This window comes from Biomphalaria glabrata, chromosome 9, assembly GCF_947242115.1.
Source record: "Biomphalaria glabrata chromosome 9, xgBioGlab47.1, whole genome shotgun sequence".
Classification (NCBI taxonomy): Eukaryota; Metazoa; Mollusca; class Gastropoda; family Planorbidae; genus Biomphalaria; species Biomphalaria glabrata.
In genome coordinates, this window is record NC_074719.1 from 6,159,626 (window position 1) to 6,182,941 (window position 23,316).

The 23,316-nt window shown below is 35.2% G+C and overlaps 1 protein-coding gene across 1 annotated transcript in view; it reads right to left on the bottom strand.

The window, feature by feature from the left end:
* LOC106054555 (uncharacterized) overlaps positions 1-23,316 on the bottom strand; it is a 42,424-nt gene that overhangs the window by 2,317 nt on the left and 16,791 nt on the right. The window contains exons 13-25 of the mRNA XM_056041445.1: positions 20,316-20,451; positions 16,234-16,364; positions 14,820-14,943; positions 14,091-14,209; positions 13,638-13,757; positions 12,056-12,245; positions 10,174-10,363; positions 7,107-7,218; positions 5,836-5,971; positions 3,782-3,915; positions 2,811-2,937; positions 2,563-2,687; positions 497-616 (exon numbers count right to left, since the gene is read on the bottom strand). Of these exons, the coding sequence (XP_055897420.1) occupies positions 497-616; positions 2,563-2,687; positions 2,811-2,937; positions 3,782-3,915; positions 5,836-5,971; positions 7,107-7,218; positions 10,174-10,363; positions 12,056-12,245; positions 13,638-13,757; positions 14,091-14,209; positions 14,820-14,943; positions 16,234-16,364; positions 20,316-20,451 (1,764 nt within the window). The remainder of the gene's footprint in view (positions 1-496; positions 617-2,562; positions 2,688-2,810; positions 2,938-3,781; positions 3,916-5,835; positions 5,972-7,106; positions 7,219-10,173; positions 10,364-12,055; positions 12,246-13,637; positions 13,758-14,090; positions 14,210-14,819; positions 14,944-16,233; positions 16,365-20,315; positions 20,452-23,316) is intronic.

Below are 23,316 nucleotides of genomic sequence, written 5' to 3' on the forward strand. Positions count from 1 at the left end.
TCAGAATCAATGGTCATGAAAATAATAATAATTTTATTAATACAGGGCTGTCCACAAACATAACGTAGGCTTAAAGATGAGAACATAGCAGAATTAAGAAAAAATGGAGTTAAGACGGCAAACCAATTTAAATAATTTATGAACAGTGTCTTCTTTATGTTCTTCTTGAATATAGTTTGTGCTAAATATCTAGGTGAAAAATGATTGGAAAAAGGGGGGGGGGTATACATTGAGCATAAGTAAGTCATTGCTCTAGACACAAGAACTCTTTTGTTCCTATGGCAATCGAATGGATGAACAAAATGTAACTTACTTACTGTTGTAAATTTTGCATGTAATGTATAAGAGAAACTGGGGTATGAACATATATTTAGTGTCCAATGTACACATTGTTTGTTCTAATTATGTATTGTTTTTTTTTTGTAATGCACAATTGTAAAACCAATTTCCTCACAGATAAACATTATTATTATTTAAAAACAAAATACGCACTGACCTACGTATCTCATGATCTTGAACCATTGATTTGCTTCCATTCTCATGAATATGATACAACAGGACGTCCTTGAGGTTAGGACCTAAAGCAGTACACTGTAACAGACACATGTCTCCTGATCTGAAATACAAACACATTGGTAGTCTTTTATTAACTCGAAGAGATCTAGCACAAGGTGCAATCTTAACTCTCCATAAGATAATCAAGAAACTCACTCCAGTAGTTCATATTTAGTATAGACAAAAAATGCACAATAAAATTATGTTAAAAAAATTGGAAATCCATTAAATTTCAAAACATCTAAAACCTCTAGACCAGTGGTCTTCAACCTTTCTTGCCTCACCGCCCCCTTTCCATATTTTATCTTTAAAAATTCAGTCCCCCAGCGCCCCCCTCTAAGAAAAATAGTAATAAAGAAGTGAGAAGGCTAATATCAATAAATAATTTATTTATTAATTTTCATGATACTAATAAGGATCATTAAGTATATAACTATTATAAAAACAATTAAGTCAAATAACATGCAGTATAAGTTACACACAAAGATTAATCTCATTGTCATGACTTTCTTTCAAATACTTTGAACAATCCTTTTTTAAGTAATTGAATATTAGGGCCTAGTAGGCCTACTATTTTTAAGTTTGATTCTAAATTTTTAATATATTTGTATAAAAATATCATTATTGATGAATTCACTAAAAATGAAATTAAGCTAATGGGAACCTTGAGCCTACTGCAGAATGGCAATATTATAAATGTCTGGCTTAATAAAGTAGCCAAAGTAAGGCGAAGGTCTTTTCTTGGCTACTTCAAGTTTATTTCTTTGCTTAATCATTAAGTTTGTTACTCACTAACTCCAGTATAACCATGTATGTTGATGGAAAATCTAAAAATAGTTCTATTTTTGACCATAGTTTTATAATTTTACCAAAACTTTAAAGTGCAGCCACATCTCTGGTGTGCCACCTAGGTTAACTTTCATTTTTTTTTTACTGAAGACATAATTTTGTAAATCTATTTTTAGTTCTGAAATTCAATTTGAACATCAGTAATAGATGTTTAAAAATTGTCATTTATATTAAAATTTTTTAATTCATAACATCATAGAAGCGAATCATCATTTCTTCATAGAGCATTGTTAGGTCAATTGAATAGACACTGATGTCCTTAGGCTGTAATTCATTTGTCAACAAACAAGTTATGTGAGATTGTAAAATATATTTACTATTTCAATAAAAGAGAAACTAATTTAATTAATGAAAGTAAATTTCTTTCCTTGCAGCTGGAGATAGGAATCAAATGAGATAGGAATCATTCATTTGCGTTAGATGCCAACCATGTAAAATATTTATTTTTTTTAGCCTGCTTTAATCTTCCAGTTTCTAAAAAAAATTGCAAAATTGCATTGAAGAGCTAAGTAAAACAAGTAATAACAGCTTAACTTTCAAATTCAGCAAACCTCAGTTTATAATAAGAGTTTAACATGTTGCTCATCATTTGTTTCACAAAACTTTTGGAAGATGAGCTTTTTTCTGTATGGGTTTGTATTTTATTTACAATTTTTATAATTAGATTCAAATATCAAATAGGAATAAAATTCTGTGCTAAAATTTTAACAATATGTTGCCTGTGTATCAAAACCTGCAGGTGAATAGATCTGTATATTCTATATTACTTATAGCCTCTTATTCTTTTCCTGGTACTGTTCCTTGAAGGAAGGCCTTTTTGAGCCCTTGTGATATGGCCATAAAGTTTTTGTTTGTATTTTTTGACATTGATCAGCCGGTCATATGGTGCACTGTGATCCTGAGTCTTATCTCCTTAATTGTGATGCAGTTTTCATAGGTGATATCTAGTACCCTTCTACAGCAAGTTTTCATGGGTGATATCTAGTACCCTTCTACAGCATCTCATTCCATTGCAAAGATCCTTCTCTCTCATTCTGCAGTTGGAAACCTCTAGACTAGGTGCATAATATTATATATTTTTTAAACCAAGGTTTTCAAATTATATGATGAAATTATGAAAGATATAGTTTTCAAATCACTAAGAACCCGGTGACCTACCTACATTTCACTTGATAATTAATGTCCATACTTGGCACAGCATTCTTTTGTTCTCTTATAAAGATAAATCTTGCTGGGAATGCAACATTTTGATCGGCAGGTCTCAATGTTAGTTGTTTTGATATCTGAAGTTTTAAAAACAACAAGGGTAGATAAGTGCAACTAAAAATGATTACATCTCGACTTAAGCATCTGACCATTACAATTTTTCAGCATTAAAAACTAGACGAAACAAAGTATATCATTACTTTGATAGTGTGTAGAACACTTCCGTTCAATGGCTGCTGGATGAAGAAAGTAAGGACACCACTCACTGCCTTCTTGGATGTCAGAAACGTCAAGTCAAATTCTGTGCCGTTTTTACTCATTAATGGTCTGGACAATAAACACAACAAAAAGGTTAACTTTAGAGTTGTATGTCAATTATTGGGTGGGGTGGGGGAACGAAGACCATAAAGTTATTATCCCCTATACTTTTTTTCATGGGGCGCGGTGGCTGAGTGGTTAAGCGTTTGGCTTCTGAACCTGGAGGTCCCAAGTTTGAATCTCGGTGAAGACTAGGATTTTGAATTTCTGAACTGACAGTACTTTTAGGGCGCCCCCTGAGTCCACTCAACTCTAATGGGTACCTGACTTTAGTTGGGGAAAGTAAAGGCGGTTGGACAGTTTGCTGGCCACATGACACCCTGCTTGTTAACCATTGACCAAATAAACAGATAATCTTAACATCTTAACATGCCTTATAAATCGCAAGGTCTGAAAGGGGAAATTTAATTTTATACTTTTTTTAAGAACTAAACTTGACTTCAATTCTGTATAAAAATAAGTTTTTCAAACAACTTATTCAACATGCTGAAGTCGCTTTGGTACTATTAGTTCTTAATTGCAGATTTTTAAATATAAGAGACTTTTTATCACAAATTTGTACAAACACTTCTTCTTCCCTAGTGCTAGTAGAGCATGGAATGGGTTGCCTGAGCTAGCCAGGAAAACCAGTGACTTGGCAGAATTTAAGTAATTGGTTAATATGCATGACTAAATGCATGACGCGTAGGACGTAATCATCTTCTTTTTTGAAGTAATGTCTGTATATATAAGATAAGATAAGATAATTAATTAAGGGTTTCACACCTCCTTATATTAATGTTATATTTTTTAAAGATGAAAAATCACTGGACCCTTCTGAAAAATGTTACAATATAGGTTTGATTACACTTACCTGGACTTTAGAAGTACAAAAATAAATTTCAGGTCATTAACTTTCAGTCTTGAAAACATAAATGCTCCAGTTTTGACATCGACAAGTTCCATGTGACCATCTATGTCTTGTACATTCTCATTGGTTGTCCCTAACTAAACGTGGGTAAGGAGTACATTATTATAAATGTACACAAAGTGAAAAGGGAATTCAATTAATATAAATAAACTGTATATGGGGTCACGGTGACGCAAAGGTAATTAATATAAATAAACTGTATATGGGGTCACGGTGACGCAAAGGTAATTATTATAAATAAACTGTATATGGGGTCACGGTGACGCAAAGGTAATTAATATAAATAAACTGTATATGGGGTCACGGTGACGCAAAGGTAATTAATATAAATAAACTGTATATGGGGTCACGGTGACGCAAAGGTAATTAATATAAATAAACTGTATATGGGGTCACGGTGACGCAAAGGTAATTAATATAAATAAACTGTATATGGGGTCACAGTGACGCAAAGGTAATTAATATAAATAAACTGTATATGGCGTCACGGTGACGCAAAGGTAATTAATATAAATAAACTGTATATGGGGTCACGGTGACGCAAAGGTAATTAATATAAATAAACTGTATATGGGGTCACGGTGACGCAAAGGTAATTAATATAAATAAACTGTATATGGGGTCACGGTGACGCAAAGGTAATTAATATAAATAAACTGTATATGGGGTCACGGTGACGCAAAGGTAATTAATATAAATAAACTGTATATGGGGTCACGGTGACGCAAAGGTAATTAATATAAATAAACTGTATATGGGGTCACGGTGACGCAAAGGTAATTAATATAAATAAACTGTATATGGGGTCACGCTGACGCAAAGGTAATTAATATAAATAAACTGTATATGGGGTCACAGTGACGCAAAGGTAATTAATATAAATAAACTGTATATGGCGTCACGGTGACGCAAAGGTAATTAATATAAATAAACTGTATATGGGGTCACGGTGACGCAAAGGTAATTAATATAAATAAACTGTATATGGGGTCACGGTGACGCAAAGGTAATTAATATAAATAAACTGTATATGGGGTCACGGTGACGCAAAGGTAATTAATATAAATAAACTGTATATGGGGTCACGGTGACGCAAAGGTAATTAATATAAATAAACTGTATATGGGGTCACGGTGACGCAAAGGTAATTAATATAAATAAACTGTATATGGGGTCACGGTGACGCAAAGGTAATTAATATAAATAAACTGTATATGGGGTCACGGTGACGCAAAGGTAATTAATATAAATAAACTGTATATGGGGTCACGGTGACGCAAAGGTAATTAATATAAATAAACTGTATATGGGGTCATGGTGACGCAAATGTAATTAATATAAATAAACTGTATATGGGGTCACGGTGACGCAAAGGTAATGCACTTAGCTTTTGAACCAAGGGGTCTCAAGTGCCAATCTGGGTGAAGACTGGGATTTGATTTGGTATAATTTGAGACAACCCAGAGTCTAATGGGTGCCTGACTTATGCTGGGGAAGTAAAGGCAGATGGTTGCTGTGCTGAACACATGACAGCCTCCCCATACATTGACCACAAAACAGATGAGCTTTATATTCCTTGCCTCCAAAGATCACAAGGTCTAAAAGGATACCATCTTTTGTATACCCCTCTAGCTGTAAACTAACATATTTAACAAGGTTGTAATTAAATTGTTAAAGTAATTATCTCATACCCCCTTTTGTATACCCCCTCTAGCTGTATACTAACATAATTAACAAGGTTGTAATTAAATTGTTTAAGTAATTATCTCATACCCCCTTTTGTATACCCCCTCTATCTGTATACTAACATAATTAACAAGGCTGTAATTAAATTGTTCAAATTATCTCACAATTGATTTACAAAAAAAAAACAACAACAAAAAAACAACTAGAATGAATGTATGTTGTTAAAGTTAACTCAAATTTAAGTTACAAAAAAAAATAAAAAAAAAAATGAATGCATGTTTTTTGAAGTGAAAATGTGTTGCTTGTTTTACCTTCAGGGTGGTATTTTGCCCAGGGTCATACACAATGTCAGTGTTTGTAGGAATGTCAAGCTGAGGGATTCTGACATTGTTGTCTACTTGAAAGCCAGGCAGGAGACTTAGAACATGGAATGTGAGCACCACAGCACTGAATAGGATAAAAATAAAGCACTGAAGAGAATAGAACATAAAGCACTGAATAGGATAAACATAAAGCACTGAAGAGAATAGAAGATAAAGCACTGAAAATAGAACATAAAGCACTGAAAAGAATAGAAGATAAAGCACTGAAGAGAACAGAACAAAAAGCACTGAAGAGAATAGAAGATAAAGCACTGAAGAGAACAGAACAAAAAGCACTGAAGAGAATAGAAGATAAAGCACTGAAGAGAATAGAAGATAAAGCACTGAAGAGAATAGAAGATAAAGCACTGAAGAGAATAGAAGATAAAGCACTGAATAGGATAAACATAAAGCACTGAAGAGAATAGAAGATAAAGCACTGAAGAGAATAGAACATAAAGCACTGAAGAGAATAGAAGATAAAGCACTGAAAATAGAACATAAAGCACTGAAAAGAATAGAAGATAAAGCACTGAAGAGAACAGAACAAAAAGCACTGAAGAGAATAGAAGATAAAGCACTGAATAGGATAAACATAAAGCACTGAAGAGAATAGAAGATAAAGCACTGAAGAGAATAGAACATAAAGCACTGAAGAGAATAGAACATAAAGCACTGAAGAGAATAGAACATAAAGCACTGAAGAGAAGAGAACATAAAGCACTGAAGAGAATAGAACATAAAGCACTGAAGAGAATAGAAGATAAAGCACTGAAGAGAATAGAACATAAAGCACTGAAGAGAATAGAACATAAAGCACTGAAGAGAATAGAAGATAAAGCACTGAAGAGAATAGAAGATAAAGCACTGAAGAGAATAGAACATAAAGCACTGAAGAAAACAACATAAAGCACTGAACAGGAATGAGCATGAATCAATTAAAAGTATAGAAGAATAGGAAAGCATTGTCAAAAGTACAGCAAACATTCAACCATTTTCAATAGATGACAAAACAAAACAAGCATGTCAGAAACAAGACATAATGAAACATTAATACTTTGGTCACATTTGAGAATTTTGTGTAAATGTATCTTTCATTTCCAACAGTGTATTCTATTGTTCTTGTTTTGCATAATTATAATACCAATTCCCATCATTCAAATAAAGATTGTTACAATATTGTTATTCATTGAAAGATTGATAAAACATTAACACTTTACCTTTTTCGTTGAGGACTCTCAAATGAGACTTGCAAGTGAGGAATCAAAACACTTTTAGGATCATAAAAAACTTTAGTCACTTCATAGTCTCCCAAGTTGTTTTGTGTAAAATCTACAAATTATATTATTAAAGGTATAAAATAAATAAATAAATAAATACTTTTTAAGAATAAATACATTTTTATAATTATACCAGACAGCAGGAAATGGAGAAAGTTTTCTTTAAAGCATTCTGTCAAGAAAGAAAAATACGAAAAAAAGGTATTTAACTCAAGGCCTAAAACAGTTATTTTAAAGTGAATGTTTATTATTATAAGAATGTAAAATTTTTAAATCAGAAATATATTTACCATGATAATCACAGACAGTATGTTGAAACAAAGAAATTTTAAGTATGCAGGATTATGTAATGATGGAGGAATGTTGATGATCCCTTAAAAAGTTGACTAATGTGAATGGATAAATGTTGGCCAACGTAAACATTTGACTTCCTAGAGTGAAGTCCAATGAACACAATGAAAATGTTTAGTCCATACTTTTACACACTGGACGTGAACTGCTGTTGGAATGTAATCAATGTACAGACTTTTATGTTTTTGTTCCAGTTCTGAATGTGAACCTATAACCAGGTCACTAATGTTAGAAGTTACTCTACCTGATCCAGGAGAAGAACAGGACAGAAGAATAAAAAGTAAAGAAGCTAGGATACATAAAACACTAAACTATATCTTACAAATAGAAAAAGGAAACCTAATGAAATACTCAGAAATACACAAAGACAAAGGCACATTTTGTATTCCATACTCTAGAACTCATTTGTACAAGTGCTCCATCTTCCATAGTGCCATTAGAGAATGATAAGGGTTGCCTTAATCAGCCAGGAAAACCAACGACTTAGCAGAGTTTAAGTGATGAATTAATATGCATGACAAGATTGACACATGAAATGCATAGGACGTAATTATCTTTTTTTTTGAAATAACGTCTGTAATTTATAAGATAAGAAGAAGTGTCAGAGAATGGAAAAGATAGAAAAAAAGAAGCATAGTGGTCTGTACGCCTCAACCATTAACTCTTTCTCTCCTAATATCAATAAGTACTGTATCAACAAGTACTCTTGGCAGTGGTGTTTGAGCTTGAGAGATTCAACCAATACAAGCTTAGCTTAGTTCATTTTTAAACAAGCATTCCGCTAACATTTTGCAAAAACCGCTAAGTGAAGCCCAAGATGTTTACAAAATCACATAATGAGGAGCAACCGAAATGATTTTACAAAAAAACTCAGAAGACACACTTTCACCAGCTTGCAACCTCCAGCAGAATCAAGAAGAAATTATGTCAAAGTCCAACAAGTGGTAAACAGCAGTCAAAGTTCTAGAGAAAATGATGAAGAAAGCAAAGCAAAATAGATGTGACCAGTAAGAAGCTCTGCTACAATTAAACCTAAACAAGATAGTGGCTATAGCCCTGCACAGCTTTGTTTAAACAAGATAGTGGCTATAGCCCTGCACAGCTTTGTTTAAACAAGATAGTGGCTATAGCTCTGCATAGCTTTGTTTAAACAAGATAGTGGCTATAGCCCTGCACAGCTTTGTTTAAACAAGATAGTGGCTATAGCTCTGCACAGCTTTGTTTAAACAAGATAGTGGCTATAGCCCTGCACAGCTTTGTTTAAACAAGATAGTGGCTATAGCCCTGCACAGCTTTGTTTAAACAAGATAGTGGCTATAGCCCTGCACAGCTTTGTTTAAACAAGATAGTGGCTATAGCTCTGCACAGCTTTGTTTAAACAAGATAGTGGCTATAGCCCTGCACAGCTTTGTTTAAACAAGATAGTGGCTATAGCCCTGCATAGCTTTGTTTAAACAGGATATCATGGAGGCTATTACCTATATCCGTAGCTCCAAGAACTGAAATGTATGAAGGAAGTACTTAAAAGAAGTCAAGAGACACTACAATTTACTTCAAGAACCCTGGAGATACCAAGTGGAGACCTGGCAAGATTATCAAAAGGATCAGATATCAGTCCTGCATTATCAAAGGAAATGAAGAAGGGGGTCTACACAAAGAATAAAATACCCCTGCGACCAAAGAAGATCTCCAGCCTGAATAAATTCTCAGAAGAGGGATCCATGATCAATGCTGAGTCTAACATTCAGTGCCTTTTGCAGATGACCGCATCACAACACACCTGACTGATAATGTCAATGAAACCAACAGCGACCAGGAAACTGCAGACCATCAATAGGCTGTAACAGAGCTGAATGATGCTATGAGAAACAGAGCTCAAACTAGAACAAAACCTGTCAGGCACAATTACATTTTATAAACTAATATGTACAAGTAGTGACAATCATCATTAACATATATTAGTTATCAATGTTTGAAGAATTTCTCTTTCATATAAGACCGCAATCCTTTTTTAATATCTTCTTGTTCTCAATGTTCCGATTTTCATGTCCACAAGCTCTCAACATTATTCATTCATAAAACATTACTTTCAAGTTGGTTTGAACAAGGAGGGTGTTGGTATGTTTATACTTTATTGTATTGTATTGTAACCAAGAAATCAGAGACAGGGTTACTGTAGCGATCGGAGCCCTTGACGACCTGCTAACTATTGTAAAAAGACGAAAGCTTAAAACCTTTGGCCACATTACAAGATCTACGGGGCTCGCAAAGACCTTCCTTCAGGGAACAGTGCCAGGGAAAAGAAGAAGAGGCAGACAGAAAAAGCGATGGGAGGACAACATTAAAGAATGGACGGGCCTGCCATTGAGAGAGGTTCTAAACAAGGGAGGAATGGAGAATGACGGTTGACAAATCTTGCCTGGTGCCCCAACGGTCCAACAGACTAATGGATAGGTAAAGGTAATGGGTATTGTATCATATTTTATTATGTATGCAGGAATTGTCACGTGCTATAAAAGTACTGGCCCTTGTATTACTGTTCTGTTTCAGAAGGTGAACACTAAACCAGTGACTAGTGTTTGTAGTTACTATATCCAAACTAAGAGTTCTTGTATCTTATTATACTGCTAAGATAAGAGAGATAAAGAGGAAGTACCTAATAAATCTGTGGTCCCATTAGACCATCTAACTTTCAAATCTTCCACCATAGGTCTGTAGGTCACACTGTAGTAATAGCCCTTGTCTGTTTTTACTCTTGAAGCATTGATAACTTCTACGAATGAACTGGATGCATTTAAATAATAACTTCTTACTGTTGTATTTGCAGTTAAATTCAGGTCTGAAGGCTGACAATACAAAAAAAAAGTTAAAATTAGTTTTCTGATGAGCAAAGTATTGTCTTTAATAGAATTTGATTTCTTCAACATTATGGCTCAATTTATTAAGTCTTCAAAAAACAAAAGAGTCATTTATTAATTAATGTCTTTGATTCTGAAGATAAGGATTGAATGCAGTGTTTAACATGACTATGCAAACCTAGTTGCCACCTGCATATTTTGTCACACCTAATGATAAATTCATGATGGGTCTTTTTAAGTTTTCTTTTCATATTTTATATTCATATACCGGTATATTTCATATTTTAGACCTGTCTTAGCAAGGGCATTTATTGGACCTTATTTGTGTGCTCAGGGCTTTTGTCAGAGCTCTACAAATGTCTCTTTAATAGGCCATCTTCTGTCAGCTACTTTCCTCTATGCCAGTGACAGCAAAATGTACCTGAGTTGATCTTTTTTAGTGTTTCTAGGGGGAACCTCTGCTATGCATGTGAGTTTGCCAAAAAGGATCAACTTTGGCAAGCAGTCATACCCCATGTGGGATAAATGTCCAACCACGAGCAGCTTTCGAATGGTAATTAAAGCTTCTATAATGTCTACACTTGCCTCCAGCAGAACATGATTATTAAATGGAAAACATCCATCCATCCATCCCAGTGGCGCTACAGCCCATGGAGGGCTCTGGCCTGCTTCAACACATCCTTCCATTCAGATCTCTCCTGGGCCTTTCGTCTCCACGCCCTAATCCCAAGCTGATGCAGATCTGCTTCCACATCATCAATCCATTGCATTTGGGGTCTGCCTTTGGGTCGCCTGCCTTTTGGTTTTTGCCTGTATACGATTTTCACTCCTCTGTTACCTGACATTCTTTCAAGGTGACCTGCCCAAAGTAGTCTGTTCTTTTTTATTTCTGTCACTATCTGCAGGTCTTCATACAATTGATATAACTCATGGTTAGTGCGTGTCCTCCACCGTTTCATCCTGGATGGCACCATAATAGATTTTCCTAAGAATTTTTCTTTCCCAAGTATTAAGTAAATTTTCAGATGTCTTAGTCAGTGTCCAGGTCTCACTTCCATACATTGCTGCTTGTCTTATTATGGTTTTGTAGATTATTTTCTTAGTTTTTCTTGAAATTGTTTTGCTCTTAAGTAAATGGTGAGTGCTATAAAATGCCCTGTTGCCTCCTGCTATTCTTTCTTTTATTTCTGTTAGTATGTCATTTTTTAAATCAATTGTACTTCCTAGATATTTGAAAGTGTGGACGTTTTCAAATTCGTGTTCTTTGATTTTGATATATTGTCCCTCTGTTTGATTGTCTCTTGTCATTGTGATGTACTTGGTTTTGCTGTCATTGACCTCAAGTCCTGCTGGTCGAGATGCTTCTCCTAGTTGTGTGAAGGCTCTGCCAATGTCAGAGGTTTCTTTACCCAATAAGGCAATGTCATCAGCATATGCAAGGTATTGTAGAGGTTGGCTGTATATCATCCCTGTTGGTTGTGGACCTGTGTTTTCTCTCCTGAAGTAATTAGTAATAGTTCCCCTTGTGTTTATGTGTATATTTCTTATAACTCTCTCAAGTGTCAAATTGAAGTTTTGAAAATGGAATACATTTTTATTACAGAAAAAAAAAATAGACGTAGATATTTCAATTGACAAACTGATTTATAAAAGTTTTTGCTAAGCATAAGAAGAGCTTGCCTTCAAAAATGTACCAGTAGAATTCAACAGTCCATCATAAGTTTGAGACTCCAGCTGTACTTTATACACCTCCTCCAGGGTGTTGTTCATTGAGTTCTGAGCCACACAAGTGTAGATAGTCTTGTCTGTAAATGTAGAGTTTGCCCAGACCTCAATACTGCTCTCAAAGTAATAGGGGTTGATCTGTAGCCTTGAAAAGAAGCAGACGCCCAGTATTATTGAATAAGTAAAGTAAAGTTCCCCTTTCAGACCTTGTGGTCTATAGGGCAGATGATGTAAAGGTCATCTGTTTCTGTGGCCTACGGTTAACAAGGGTGTCATGTGGCCAGCACAACGACCAACCGCCTTTACTTTTCCCTAACTAATGTCAGGTACCCATTAGAGCTGGGTGGACTCAGAGGTGCCCGAAGATCCCGAAATTAAAAATCCCAGTCATCAACAGGCTTTGAACCTCGTTCCCCGGTTCGGAAGCCAAGTGCCTTACCCTTCAGCCACCGCGCCTCCTTACTGAATAAACTCTAGAATAAAAAACTGTGACTCAGTTAAATCTTACATATCAGACTTCAGAAGGGGACCACTCAAGTCAATGACATATTTTGTGCTTAATATTTCTTGCAAAGACCTTCCTTCAAGGAACAGTACCAGAAAAAAAAAAAGAGGCAGATAGAGAAAGTGATGGGAAGACAACATAAAAGAATGGACGGGCCTGACATTGAAAGAGGTTCTAACTAAGGCAAAAGACAGAGAGGAATGGAGAAAGACGGTCGACAAATCTTGCATGGTGCCCCGACGGTCCAACAGACTAAGGCATATAGGTAAAGGTAAATTATGGTTTATGGTTTCATAAAGATACAACATTATATACTATTTACTATCTGTGATAAAAATTTTGAAAGTCAAATTCTATTATATTTTATGCTTCATATGAATGAACTTTGGTCTTTTTTGAAAAATTTCTGGTGTGTTTTATTTATTACAAAGTACTTCTTTAAATTATTAGAAATAATGGATGCATGTTGAAGGCAAATCCACTTTGCAACCTATTAAGGGAGTTTGACTAAAATAATGTTTGCTGTGTGCCTAAAGACAACACAGAAACTTTCTCCCAGATACCCCCCCCCCCAACTGGTCCACAAAACAGATTGGTTTATAGTGGTCTGAGCATGTTATAAGAATGAAAGTTGCGCTATACAACAGGAATAAAAAAAAAAGGTAAGATTATTTTAAAAAAGCTTTTTATTAAAATACAGTACTTTGGGGGGGGTGGGGGTGGAGGGTGGGGGGGAGGATTAATGTCTGAACACAGACCAAATTGCATGAGTCTGAAGAGTATATAGCCAAGGAGCCAATAGTGACCAATACAATAATTTAATATTTTTTCTTTGTTTAAACTTAGGTGTCAAGATAAGAGAACCAAAAAAAAAAAAAAAAGCAAATGTTTTTAAAACTATTAACTGAAATATAAATTAGTAAAAAGTATCATTTAAAACAGTTTAATGCATATTTTATTTTTAAATTGAAAAACAAAAGCTATGAAGAATACATTTTCAAATGTGTATCAGGCAACCTCTTCAAGACTCACCTGCTATTGACAGCACTGGGTTGGATGATTGTAGTTGAGCCATTCAAGTTAAGCCTGGTCCAGTACACTCTTGGCTTCACACCAAAAACATGGCAATTAATGTTCACTTTGCCTCCTGGTCTTAAATCAAGAAACAAATTTTTTTAAAATTTTTTCTATACAAAGAAACGAAAAAAAATTTAGCCATTCGTATTGTATGCATTTTTTTAAAAAAAGTAATTTTGTGCAGTTTCGTTTTTAATGTGTCGAGAAGGTTTTTTTTTTTTTCTCTTTATTAATTTTGTCTATTTTTCTAGAGGCAAACTATAATCATAGAGCACTTCAAAAGTATTTCTAAGCATCTCTAAAAACATTCTAGAACAAATATGACATTATATTATACACACGAGCAATATGACTAAGTGCCAATCTAGCCAAAAAAAAGATTCTTGAAGACAATGCCATTCTACTTACTTGATCATCACTATAGTTACACCGTCTTTCTTCCAGCCTTGAAGCTCCTTTATATGTAGAAATGTTTCTGGAATGGGAAGTGGAGCGGTGACTGGTCTCAGTACTTTCATCATGCCATACTGAAGGAGAGCAGGGATGAGATCAATAGGATGATGAATACAAAGTGTCACATTGCGAATAACACTAGAGTGTCACATCTCAAATAACACTAAAGTGTCACATCTCTAATAACACTAAACAATACTCATAAAATATTTACACTGAGTGTTACTTTATGGAAAATTCAATTTATGCCAATTCTGAAAAACAAAAAAAAATGCTAAAAAAGGTTTAAAAAAAATAATTTTACTTTGTTAGCTAGTAATTCAATATCTTGACTTTATTTGCTACTAATTGACTATCTTGACTTTATTTGCTACTAATTGACTATCTTGACTTTATTTGCTACTAATTGACTATCTTGACTTTATTTGCTACTAATTGACTATCTTAACTTTATTTGCTACTAATTCACTATCTTTACTTTATTTGCTACTAATTGACTATCTTGACTTTATTTGCTACTAATTGACTATCTTGACTTTATTTGCTACTAATTGACTATCTTCACTTTATTTGCCACTAATTCACTATCTTTACTTTATTTGCCACTAATTCACTATCTTTACTTTATTTGCTAGTAATTGACTATCGATGGGCATCAAATACAAAAACTAACATATTTCCTACCCTAACGTCCTTAACCAATGTTTCTGATGTCTTGAGCTCTAGCAAGAAGTAGATAAAACCACTAATGGGATAAATGGAGGTTCTGAAATTTAAAGTTGCTCCACTTTTTCCATTACCATCAACTCTAGATTACAAAAAAAAAAAAGGCAGTTGAATAAGTCCACAGCAATATGTGACAAGTCCATACAGTAAACATCTTTGTGACTAATCTATGGTATAGAAAGCTATTTGACAACTCTATAGTTTACAGCCTTGCAACTTCTTATTGTCACTACTTATAAATTGTCATTGAAGCTATATGATGACCCTAAGGGGGGGTGTCGGCAGCGACCAGACAAGATTTGGAAAGAAGAACAAAGGCAATGAACAAACAACCACCTATTAAGGGAGATAGTTCCTCCCCCGCAAAGAACAATCTACAATTTTCCAACTAAGAACAGGACACACACCACTTATAAATTACCACCTGAACAAAATAAACTCCACACAACTCTCCCTCTGCAGACACTGCGCCCACCCCTTTGAAACCGTAAACCATATCCTCTTTGAATGCCCCTCCCTAATCCACCTTGGGCAGACCCTACTTCCACTACAGCCCAACATAACCAACACCCTGTACGGCAGTGCTGAACAACTGAAGAAAACAGCACACTTTTTATTCCTTGGCACAGTCTGCAAAAGAGCTCAAAGCTCAGCAGCAATAAAGCTGGCTAGAAGAAGAAGAAGAAGAAGGTAGATATCCTTCAGAGACACTAGAGCTGGATAGGCCATACCCTTTGCAGGCCTGCATACAACACAAAAAGACAAAAACTTGGCTAGATAGAGGAAGAGGGGATGACTCAGGAATACATGTGTCATTACTTATTGTCATTGAAGATATAAGATGATACAGAAATGTGTGCCACTATTTATAGTTATTGAAAGTTATAAGATTAAACAGAAATGTGTGCCCCTATTTATAGTTATTGAAAGCTATAGGATACAGAAATGTGTGTCACTATTTATAGGTATTGAAAGCTATGATACAGACATCTGTGCCCCTATTTATAGTTACTGAAAGCTATAAGATGATATAGACATCTGTGCCCCTATTTATAGTTATTGAAAGCAATAAGATGATACAGACATGTGTGCCCCTATTTATAGTTATTGAAAGCTATAAGATTAAACAGAAATGTGTGCCACTATATTGAAAGCTATATGATGATGCAGACATCAGTGCCCCTATTTATTGTTACTGAAAGTAATAAGATGATACAGACATCTGTGCCATCATTTAGTGGTATTGAAAGCTATGCTGGCAATGCCATGATATATATATTATACAACTAATACAAAACTATATAACAGTTTTATGGTATTAAAGTTAAACACAGGTTTGCTAGGACTCAAAGATTAAGACAGCTTCAATTACTTTTGAGGTAGATCAATGAATGGCGTATTTTCACTCCCTGGAGAGACTCTTTCATAGAACTGAAGCAAATTTAAGTCTACTACATCAGCCCAGACTTTTGGGAGAATTTCAGGTCTATGTTGGAAGTACATCTGAAATGACATAAAATACAAACCTACAAATTATCTAAAGCACTGAGTTGGGACAATTTTGGAATTCCATTATTAGATTTCATTTAAAAAAAAAAAGAATTTTCAGAATACTTCACAATTTAGCATTTGATCATAACACAATATGCTTTTATTTTCTGATCTGTTAAATAGTTTATACTTATATATTTCTAAATCAATCAAACCAAAAGAAATATTTAGGGAAAGTTGTACCATGAGTTAGCAGCTGTAAAGTGGAAATAAAAAAAAATGAAAAAAAAAAACACTAGAGATGCATATGTCTTTGGAATGGCTCAAGATAGACATTAAGCTCAACAGTCTGGCCTTAATAGTGAAAATGTTAACTCGTATGATGATATGAAAACGTTGAATGCTAAAAGTATATCAGGAAATTCCAGATTCTAACTCGAAGCTACTAGGATTATCTTGAAAAAACTATATGAAGAAAGTCAAGTTGATGACCAATCATTTCATTTTTGGTCACTTCATCCCCAGTCATTTCACCTCCAATTAAATATTTTTTCTTAGTCATTATGTAATTGTGATTTTAAGTCTTTGATTTTTAGCCTTCATTTCATCTACTATATAAATGTTAATTTAGAATGCTTTCTGATATTGGGGACATGCTGTTATACTGTTTATAGTGTTCCCCTTTCCTCTTTATTGTTGCTGAGAAATCTAAAATTAGATGTTCAGTAGATATATTGTAAAGTGAGGTGTGTACTTGGTTATATTGCTTCTATTTGATGTGGGGGATGTCAGTATTATCCTTCACATACCACATGCCGTCATGATCAAAGGTCAAAGTGTGGTGGAAGTAGTGGAAAACTTATTGAGAGTTCAAGAACAATTAGAATAATTATAATCATAACTCTAATAACTTATCATCAAAGGCTAAAGTATGAGACTGAGAAACAAAGACATTGGCGGAACTCTGCCTTTTCTTCCTGCTGATGCCAAGTTTAAAGTACCAGCATTGTACAAAGAGTTTCTATTAAAAAACTTACTGCAGATGAGAAAATAATTGTTTTCTAGTTTACGGTGACAGAAAGTTACTGGAATGGCTTGGGCATAGCAAATGTTGGTTTACTGATGGCACTTTCAAAGCTGTCCACTTTTACATTGTAACAACTTTACACAATTCATTTTCAATTTGCTGCAGCTGCGACTCCACCATGTTTTACTACTTACTACAAGTGTGACTCCACCATGTTTTACTACTAGCTACAAGTGTGACTCCACCATGTTTTACTACTTGCTACAAGTGTGACTCCACCATGTTTTACTACTTGCTACAAGTGCGACTCCACCATGTTTTACTGCTTGCTACAAGTGTGACTCCACCATGTTTTACTACTTGCTACAAGTGTGACTCCACCATGTTTTACTACTTGCTACAAGTGTGACTCCACCATGTTTTACTACTTGCTACAAGTGTGACTCCACCATGTTTTACTGCTTGCTACAAGTGTGACTCCACCATGTTTTACTACTTGCTACAAGTGTGACTCCACCATGTTTTACTACTTGCTACAAGTGTGACTCCACCATGTTTTACTACTTGCTACAAGTGTGACTCCACCATGTTTTACTACTTGCTACAAGTGTGACTCCACCATGTTTTACTACTTGCTACAAGTGTGACTCCACCATGTTTTACTACTTGCTACAAGTGTGACTCCACCATGTTTTACTACTTGCTACAAGTGTGACTCCACCATGTTTTACTACTTGCTACAAGTGTGACTCCACCGAGTTGTACAGCTTGATCCAGGAAAAAACAAGTGTAACATAGGATAGATAGCTGGATGCAATTAAAGAACTTTGACCTAATGCAACTCCAGAAATTATTCCCACTAGGTACATGGAATAAATACCTGGGGAAACAAACAACACTGTGGAGGGTTGGCATCATGCCCTTTCATCTCATGCCATTGTACAACAGTGTGGAGGGTTGGCATCATGCCCTTTCATCTCATGCCATTGTACAACAGTGTGGAGGGTTGGCATCATGCCCTTTCATCTCATGCCATTGTACAACAGTGTGGAGGGTTGGCATCATGCCCTTTCATCTCATGCCATTGTACAACAGTGTGGAGGGTTGGCATCATGCCCTTTCATCTCATGCCATTGTACAACAGTGTGGAGGGTTGGCATCATGCCCTTTCATCTCATGCCATTGTACAACAGTGTGGAGGGTTGGCATCATGCCCTTTCATCTCATGCCATTGTACAACAGTGTGGAGGGTTGGCATCATGCCCTTTCATCTCATGCCATTGTACAACAGTGTGGAGGGTTGGCATCATGCCCTTTCATCTCATGCCATTGTACAACAGTGTGGAGGGTTGGCATCATGCCCTTTCATCTCATGCCATTGTACAACAGTGTGGAGGGTTGGCATCATGCCTTTCATCTCATGCCATTGTACAACAGTGTGGAGGGTTGGCATCATGCCCTTTCATCTCATGCCATTGTACAACAGTGTGGAGGGTTGGCATCATGCCCTTTCATCTCATGCCATTGTACAACAGTGTGGAGGGTTGGCATCATGCCCTTTCATCTCATGCCATTGTACAACAGTGTGGAGGGTTGGCATCATGCCCTTTCATCTCATGCCATTGTACAACAGTGTGGAGGGTTGGCATCATGCCCTTTCATCTCATGCCATTGTACAACAGTGTGGAGGGTTGGCATCATGCCCTTTCATCTCATGCCATTGTACAACAATGTGGAATTCCTAAATGGTATACATAAGAATGGTCCGTTGCACAAGACATCAGTTACAGGCACTAAAGAACATCCAAGAAAGAAATATGCACGGAACAAGAGAATTACAAACATTGTAAAGCAATGTGAATCAACAGATCGTTTTCTGTACTTACAATCAATAGCCTATCTTGTATTGATTTAGATTTAACACAATAAAACAATTTTTACATTAATTCTATAGCTAAAGATTTTTATATTTTTGATTGCATTAAATTTTATTCTTATTTTATCTGTCACACTTTTTGTCATGCAAATAAAAATAAATATTTTAAATAATGCTGATTTCATGAATTGTACTATTGTTATTTGTTGAATAAAAAGAGATCAGAGGATGAAATGACCAGGGGATGAAATGATTGGAGATGAAATGACCGGGAATAAAGTGACCAAATATAAATGACCAGGGTTGAAATGATAGGGAGTCATCAACTTAATGCATTCTGGGTTGGTTCATTCATTTCCCTTCACAAATGTAGTCCTAAAGATACTATTACATTTGATTAAGTTAAAGTAATCAGGTTTATTGATTGATTGACTTGCTTTACAATTGAGTGAAAGGATGGATTCACTATATCTAATCATTGCAAATTGACATTCAAATCTCCAGCATTACAACATATTCTAACAAATCTTATAAACAAAATATTTCAGAATGAATGTTTGTTTGTAAAATGTTTTACATTTTTCGGATGTTCCTTCAGAGTTGAAGATAGTTTACTTCCTAGTCCAAACCTCCCGCAGGACGGCGGGGGATGGGAGCGGGCAGGGTTTGAACCTGGGACCATCAATAAATCCGAATGTAGGGGAAGAAGGGGCAAAAAGTCACAGGGGCAAGTTGTCAGATATCATTTGTGAAACTACCTTTGAGATGTTGACTGAAACATATACAAATAGTTCTAAAATGAAGTTGATACCTTCTCCCATTTTAAACTTATCAGGTTTCATTGTTTTGACTGTTAGGAAAGTGGAATTGTATTTTTGCATAATTCTTTTGTAAAAACACTTTATAATGTTGAAAGGATTGTACAACATTAAACTGTTTTATGTCTCTTTGTATTACACAATGAAAATTGTTATTATTTTTTGCACATAAAGAGATTTGTTTCTTTTTTTTTCATGAATTACTATTAGAGAAAAAGAAAAATTGACAATTTTTTTATTACCTGGACAGACACGTTACGAGCTGGCATGTAAACAATGTCTCCTGTTGGTTCAATAACAAGGCTTGGTATTGTCACATTGTCATTTAATGCATATTTCTGGCTGACATCATCAGTACTGAGTTCTAAGTAAATACCACTAGTACCATGTAAGCAGAAAATAAAGAGAATTATGTATTTTCATACAATAACTAAGTAAGCTTATTGAAAAAGAAATTCAACACATTTTAATGAGGAACTTATGACTCAATTTCATTGGATGTTATTGCTCTTTTTTTTAGGCAAAAAAAAATTCATAAAAAGAATTATGTCATCAAAACAGCTTTTTACTAAATTATTTATAAAAATTAAAGAGAGTTTACAGTTTAGGAAGAAAAGTTGACTGCCCAGCAGACAGAATACAATTTAAAACAGAATTTTTGTTTTTGTACGTGCACAGTAAAAATTAAGTTTCCCTTTCAGACCTTGCGATCTATAGGACAGATGATGTTAAGCCTAGGTCATCTGTTTCTTTGGCCCATGTGTGACTTTTTAAAAGTTTTTTTTTTCCCTTATTACCTTTGCATAAAGAGCTGTATCAAAGTATTGAAAGCATTGGCGGAAGAAAAATGACTAACTTGCGCTTTGCGGATGACAGGTCTGTTAAGGACAGAAGAAGAGCTAGCTAACCTCGGCAGCTAATCAATGCCAATTAAACACTCATCATGACCAATAGCCAATATTTTTTAGGGCTTTAAAATGGACATTAGAATTGAATTATTTTTAATAACTTGGAGTTGTTTCAGACGTAGGAACTAAACCTAGCTACTGGTCGAAATTGCTCAGTCCACAGCAGAACTTGCAAAGCTCAAAACAACTTGGGAAGACAATAAGAGTAGACTTCTACGCTTGTGAATATTCAAGCTAACTTCAGAGCTGAGAGTATAGAATCCTAGCAATGGAATTGAGATGCAATAGAGGGTTGTTGAGTATCACCTACAAAGGAGATTTGGAACTGCAATTCAATGACATGCTGAGTGTTAAAAAATGCCAACTAAAATTTATGGCCATATCATAAGGTACCAAGGGCTCACACAGACCATTCAGGAAATAGTAGCAGGAAAAAGAAAAAGTGGCAGACAGAGAAAGCGATGGGAAGACATCATAGAGTGAAAGGGCCTGTCAGTGAAAGAGATTCTAAAGTTTACTTAAGGCTAAAGACAGGTATGGAGGAAAACTGTTGACAGAGCATGTGTGGTGCCCCAACAGATCAACAGACTGGAAAATAGGGGAAGGTGATAAAAACCAGTACTAAGTACCAACAAGTATAAATATGTATGGAAGTATTTTTAAAAAGTTACTTCTAATGAACTTTATTTCTCTACATGACGATCTCATATGGAAATTTGATGGATCGATCAATAAATGGATTGCAATACTCATTTGTATTTAAGTTAATTCAATTAATTTTAATATAGATAAACTAATTTAAAATTTAATAATTAGGTAAAATAATTAATACAAATTTACAAAGGTAAAATGTAGCAGAGTGGATGAAAAAACAAACAATTAAACTTAACTCTTTCTCTCCTAACTGACGATACCAGCGTTGATTCCACCAGAATGTGGTAAATAATTACGGAGAGAAAGAGTTAATGAATACAAATTACTAGACTCCATTATTCAATATTATCTGCATAAGACAAGCTTCAATAAAAATTGTGTTTCAAAAGGATAATAAGTTAAGAGATGGTATACTACATCTTAAGAAAAAAATTTAAAGCTATATTTTGTTTATATGCAGCGAATGACTTTCTTGTCACTTCATGGCCCATCATCACCTGTTGTGTATACTATTCTAGTAATTATTCAAGTTGCACATCATTGGTTACATAATTACCTAAGTGGCAGAAATAATTAACCATTTCCAAAGGGGGGGTTATTTAAGGAGGGATAATTGGGTTTGGCTAATCCAACAAATATCTGGCTTGCAACAGTAAATCTAACTAATCTAATCTAAATGTCACATTTCATTAGAATAGCTAAATTCATAAATAAATACATTAATTCTTAACATCTAAAGCTAAAATTTAACCAGAATCTGGATTTGTTAAGACTTTTACAGAAGATCTTGAGTGTAATGGCACAGCACCACATACATGTCACAAAGCACACCATAGGGAAAGGGAAATAATCTACTCATGAAATGGCTAGAGTAAGAGAAAAAAAACCTTGTCATGGCATGCACTCAATAGTCTCGACAATGAACTCGTGTACGTGAATAAAATCAGAAATTTTGAATCTAGATCTATCTACTAGGCCAAGGAGGTGCAATCTAGTGGAAGGAGGAGAAGTAATATTAGGCCTACTGTTTGGGCTAAACAAAAATATTAATTGTAAATCCTATAAAAGGGCAGGATACGCATAACCCTAAGCCAGCAGTTCTCAACCTTTTAAGCTCGGCGACCCCTTTTTACATTCTCCCACTCCGCCGCGAAACCCCCCCCCCCCCCCAAACACACACACACAGCAATAGAATAGTAGACAATAACAATCCATATTTTCGATGGTCTTAGGCGATCCCTGGCAAATCGTCAATGGACCCCCAAGGCGGTCGGGACCCACAGGTTGAGAACCCCTGCCCTAAGCCATTTAGCTGGCCACATTACCTACACCAAATACCAAAAGACTGACTTTCACTAGACTTCTGAGTTGTGAAGTATTTTTGTTACATGTGGTTCAGATGTTCCTTGAGAATCAAAGATTATTACATCCTAGCTCAAACCTCCGAACAACAGGAGATGGTGGTGAGCAAGTTTCGATCCAGAACCACTGAGTCAACAGTTCAGAGTGCATACTTTGTCACTCTGCATCCATCCTGATGGAGTGAGACATGAAAACATCTGCATAAAAGCAGAAGTGAAGCATTTTAACTCTTTCTCTCCGTAATTATCTACCACATTCTGGTGGAATCAACGTTGGTATCGTCAGTTAGGAGAAAAAGAGTTAAGTATATCCATTAGAG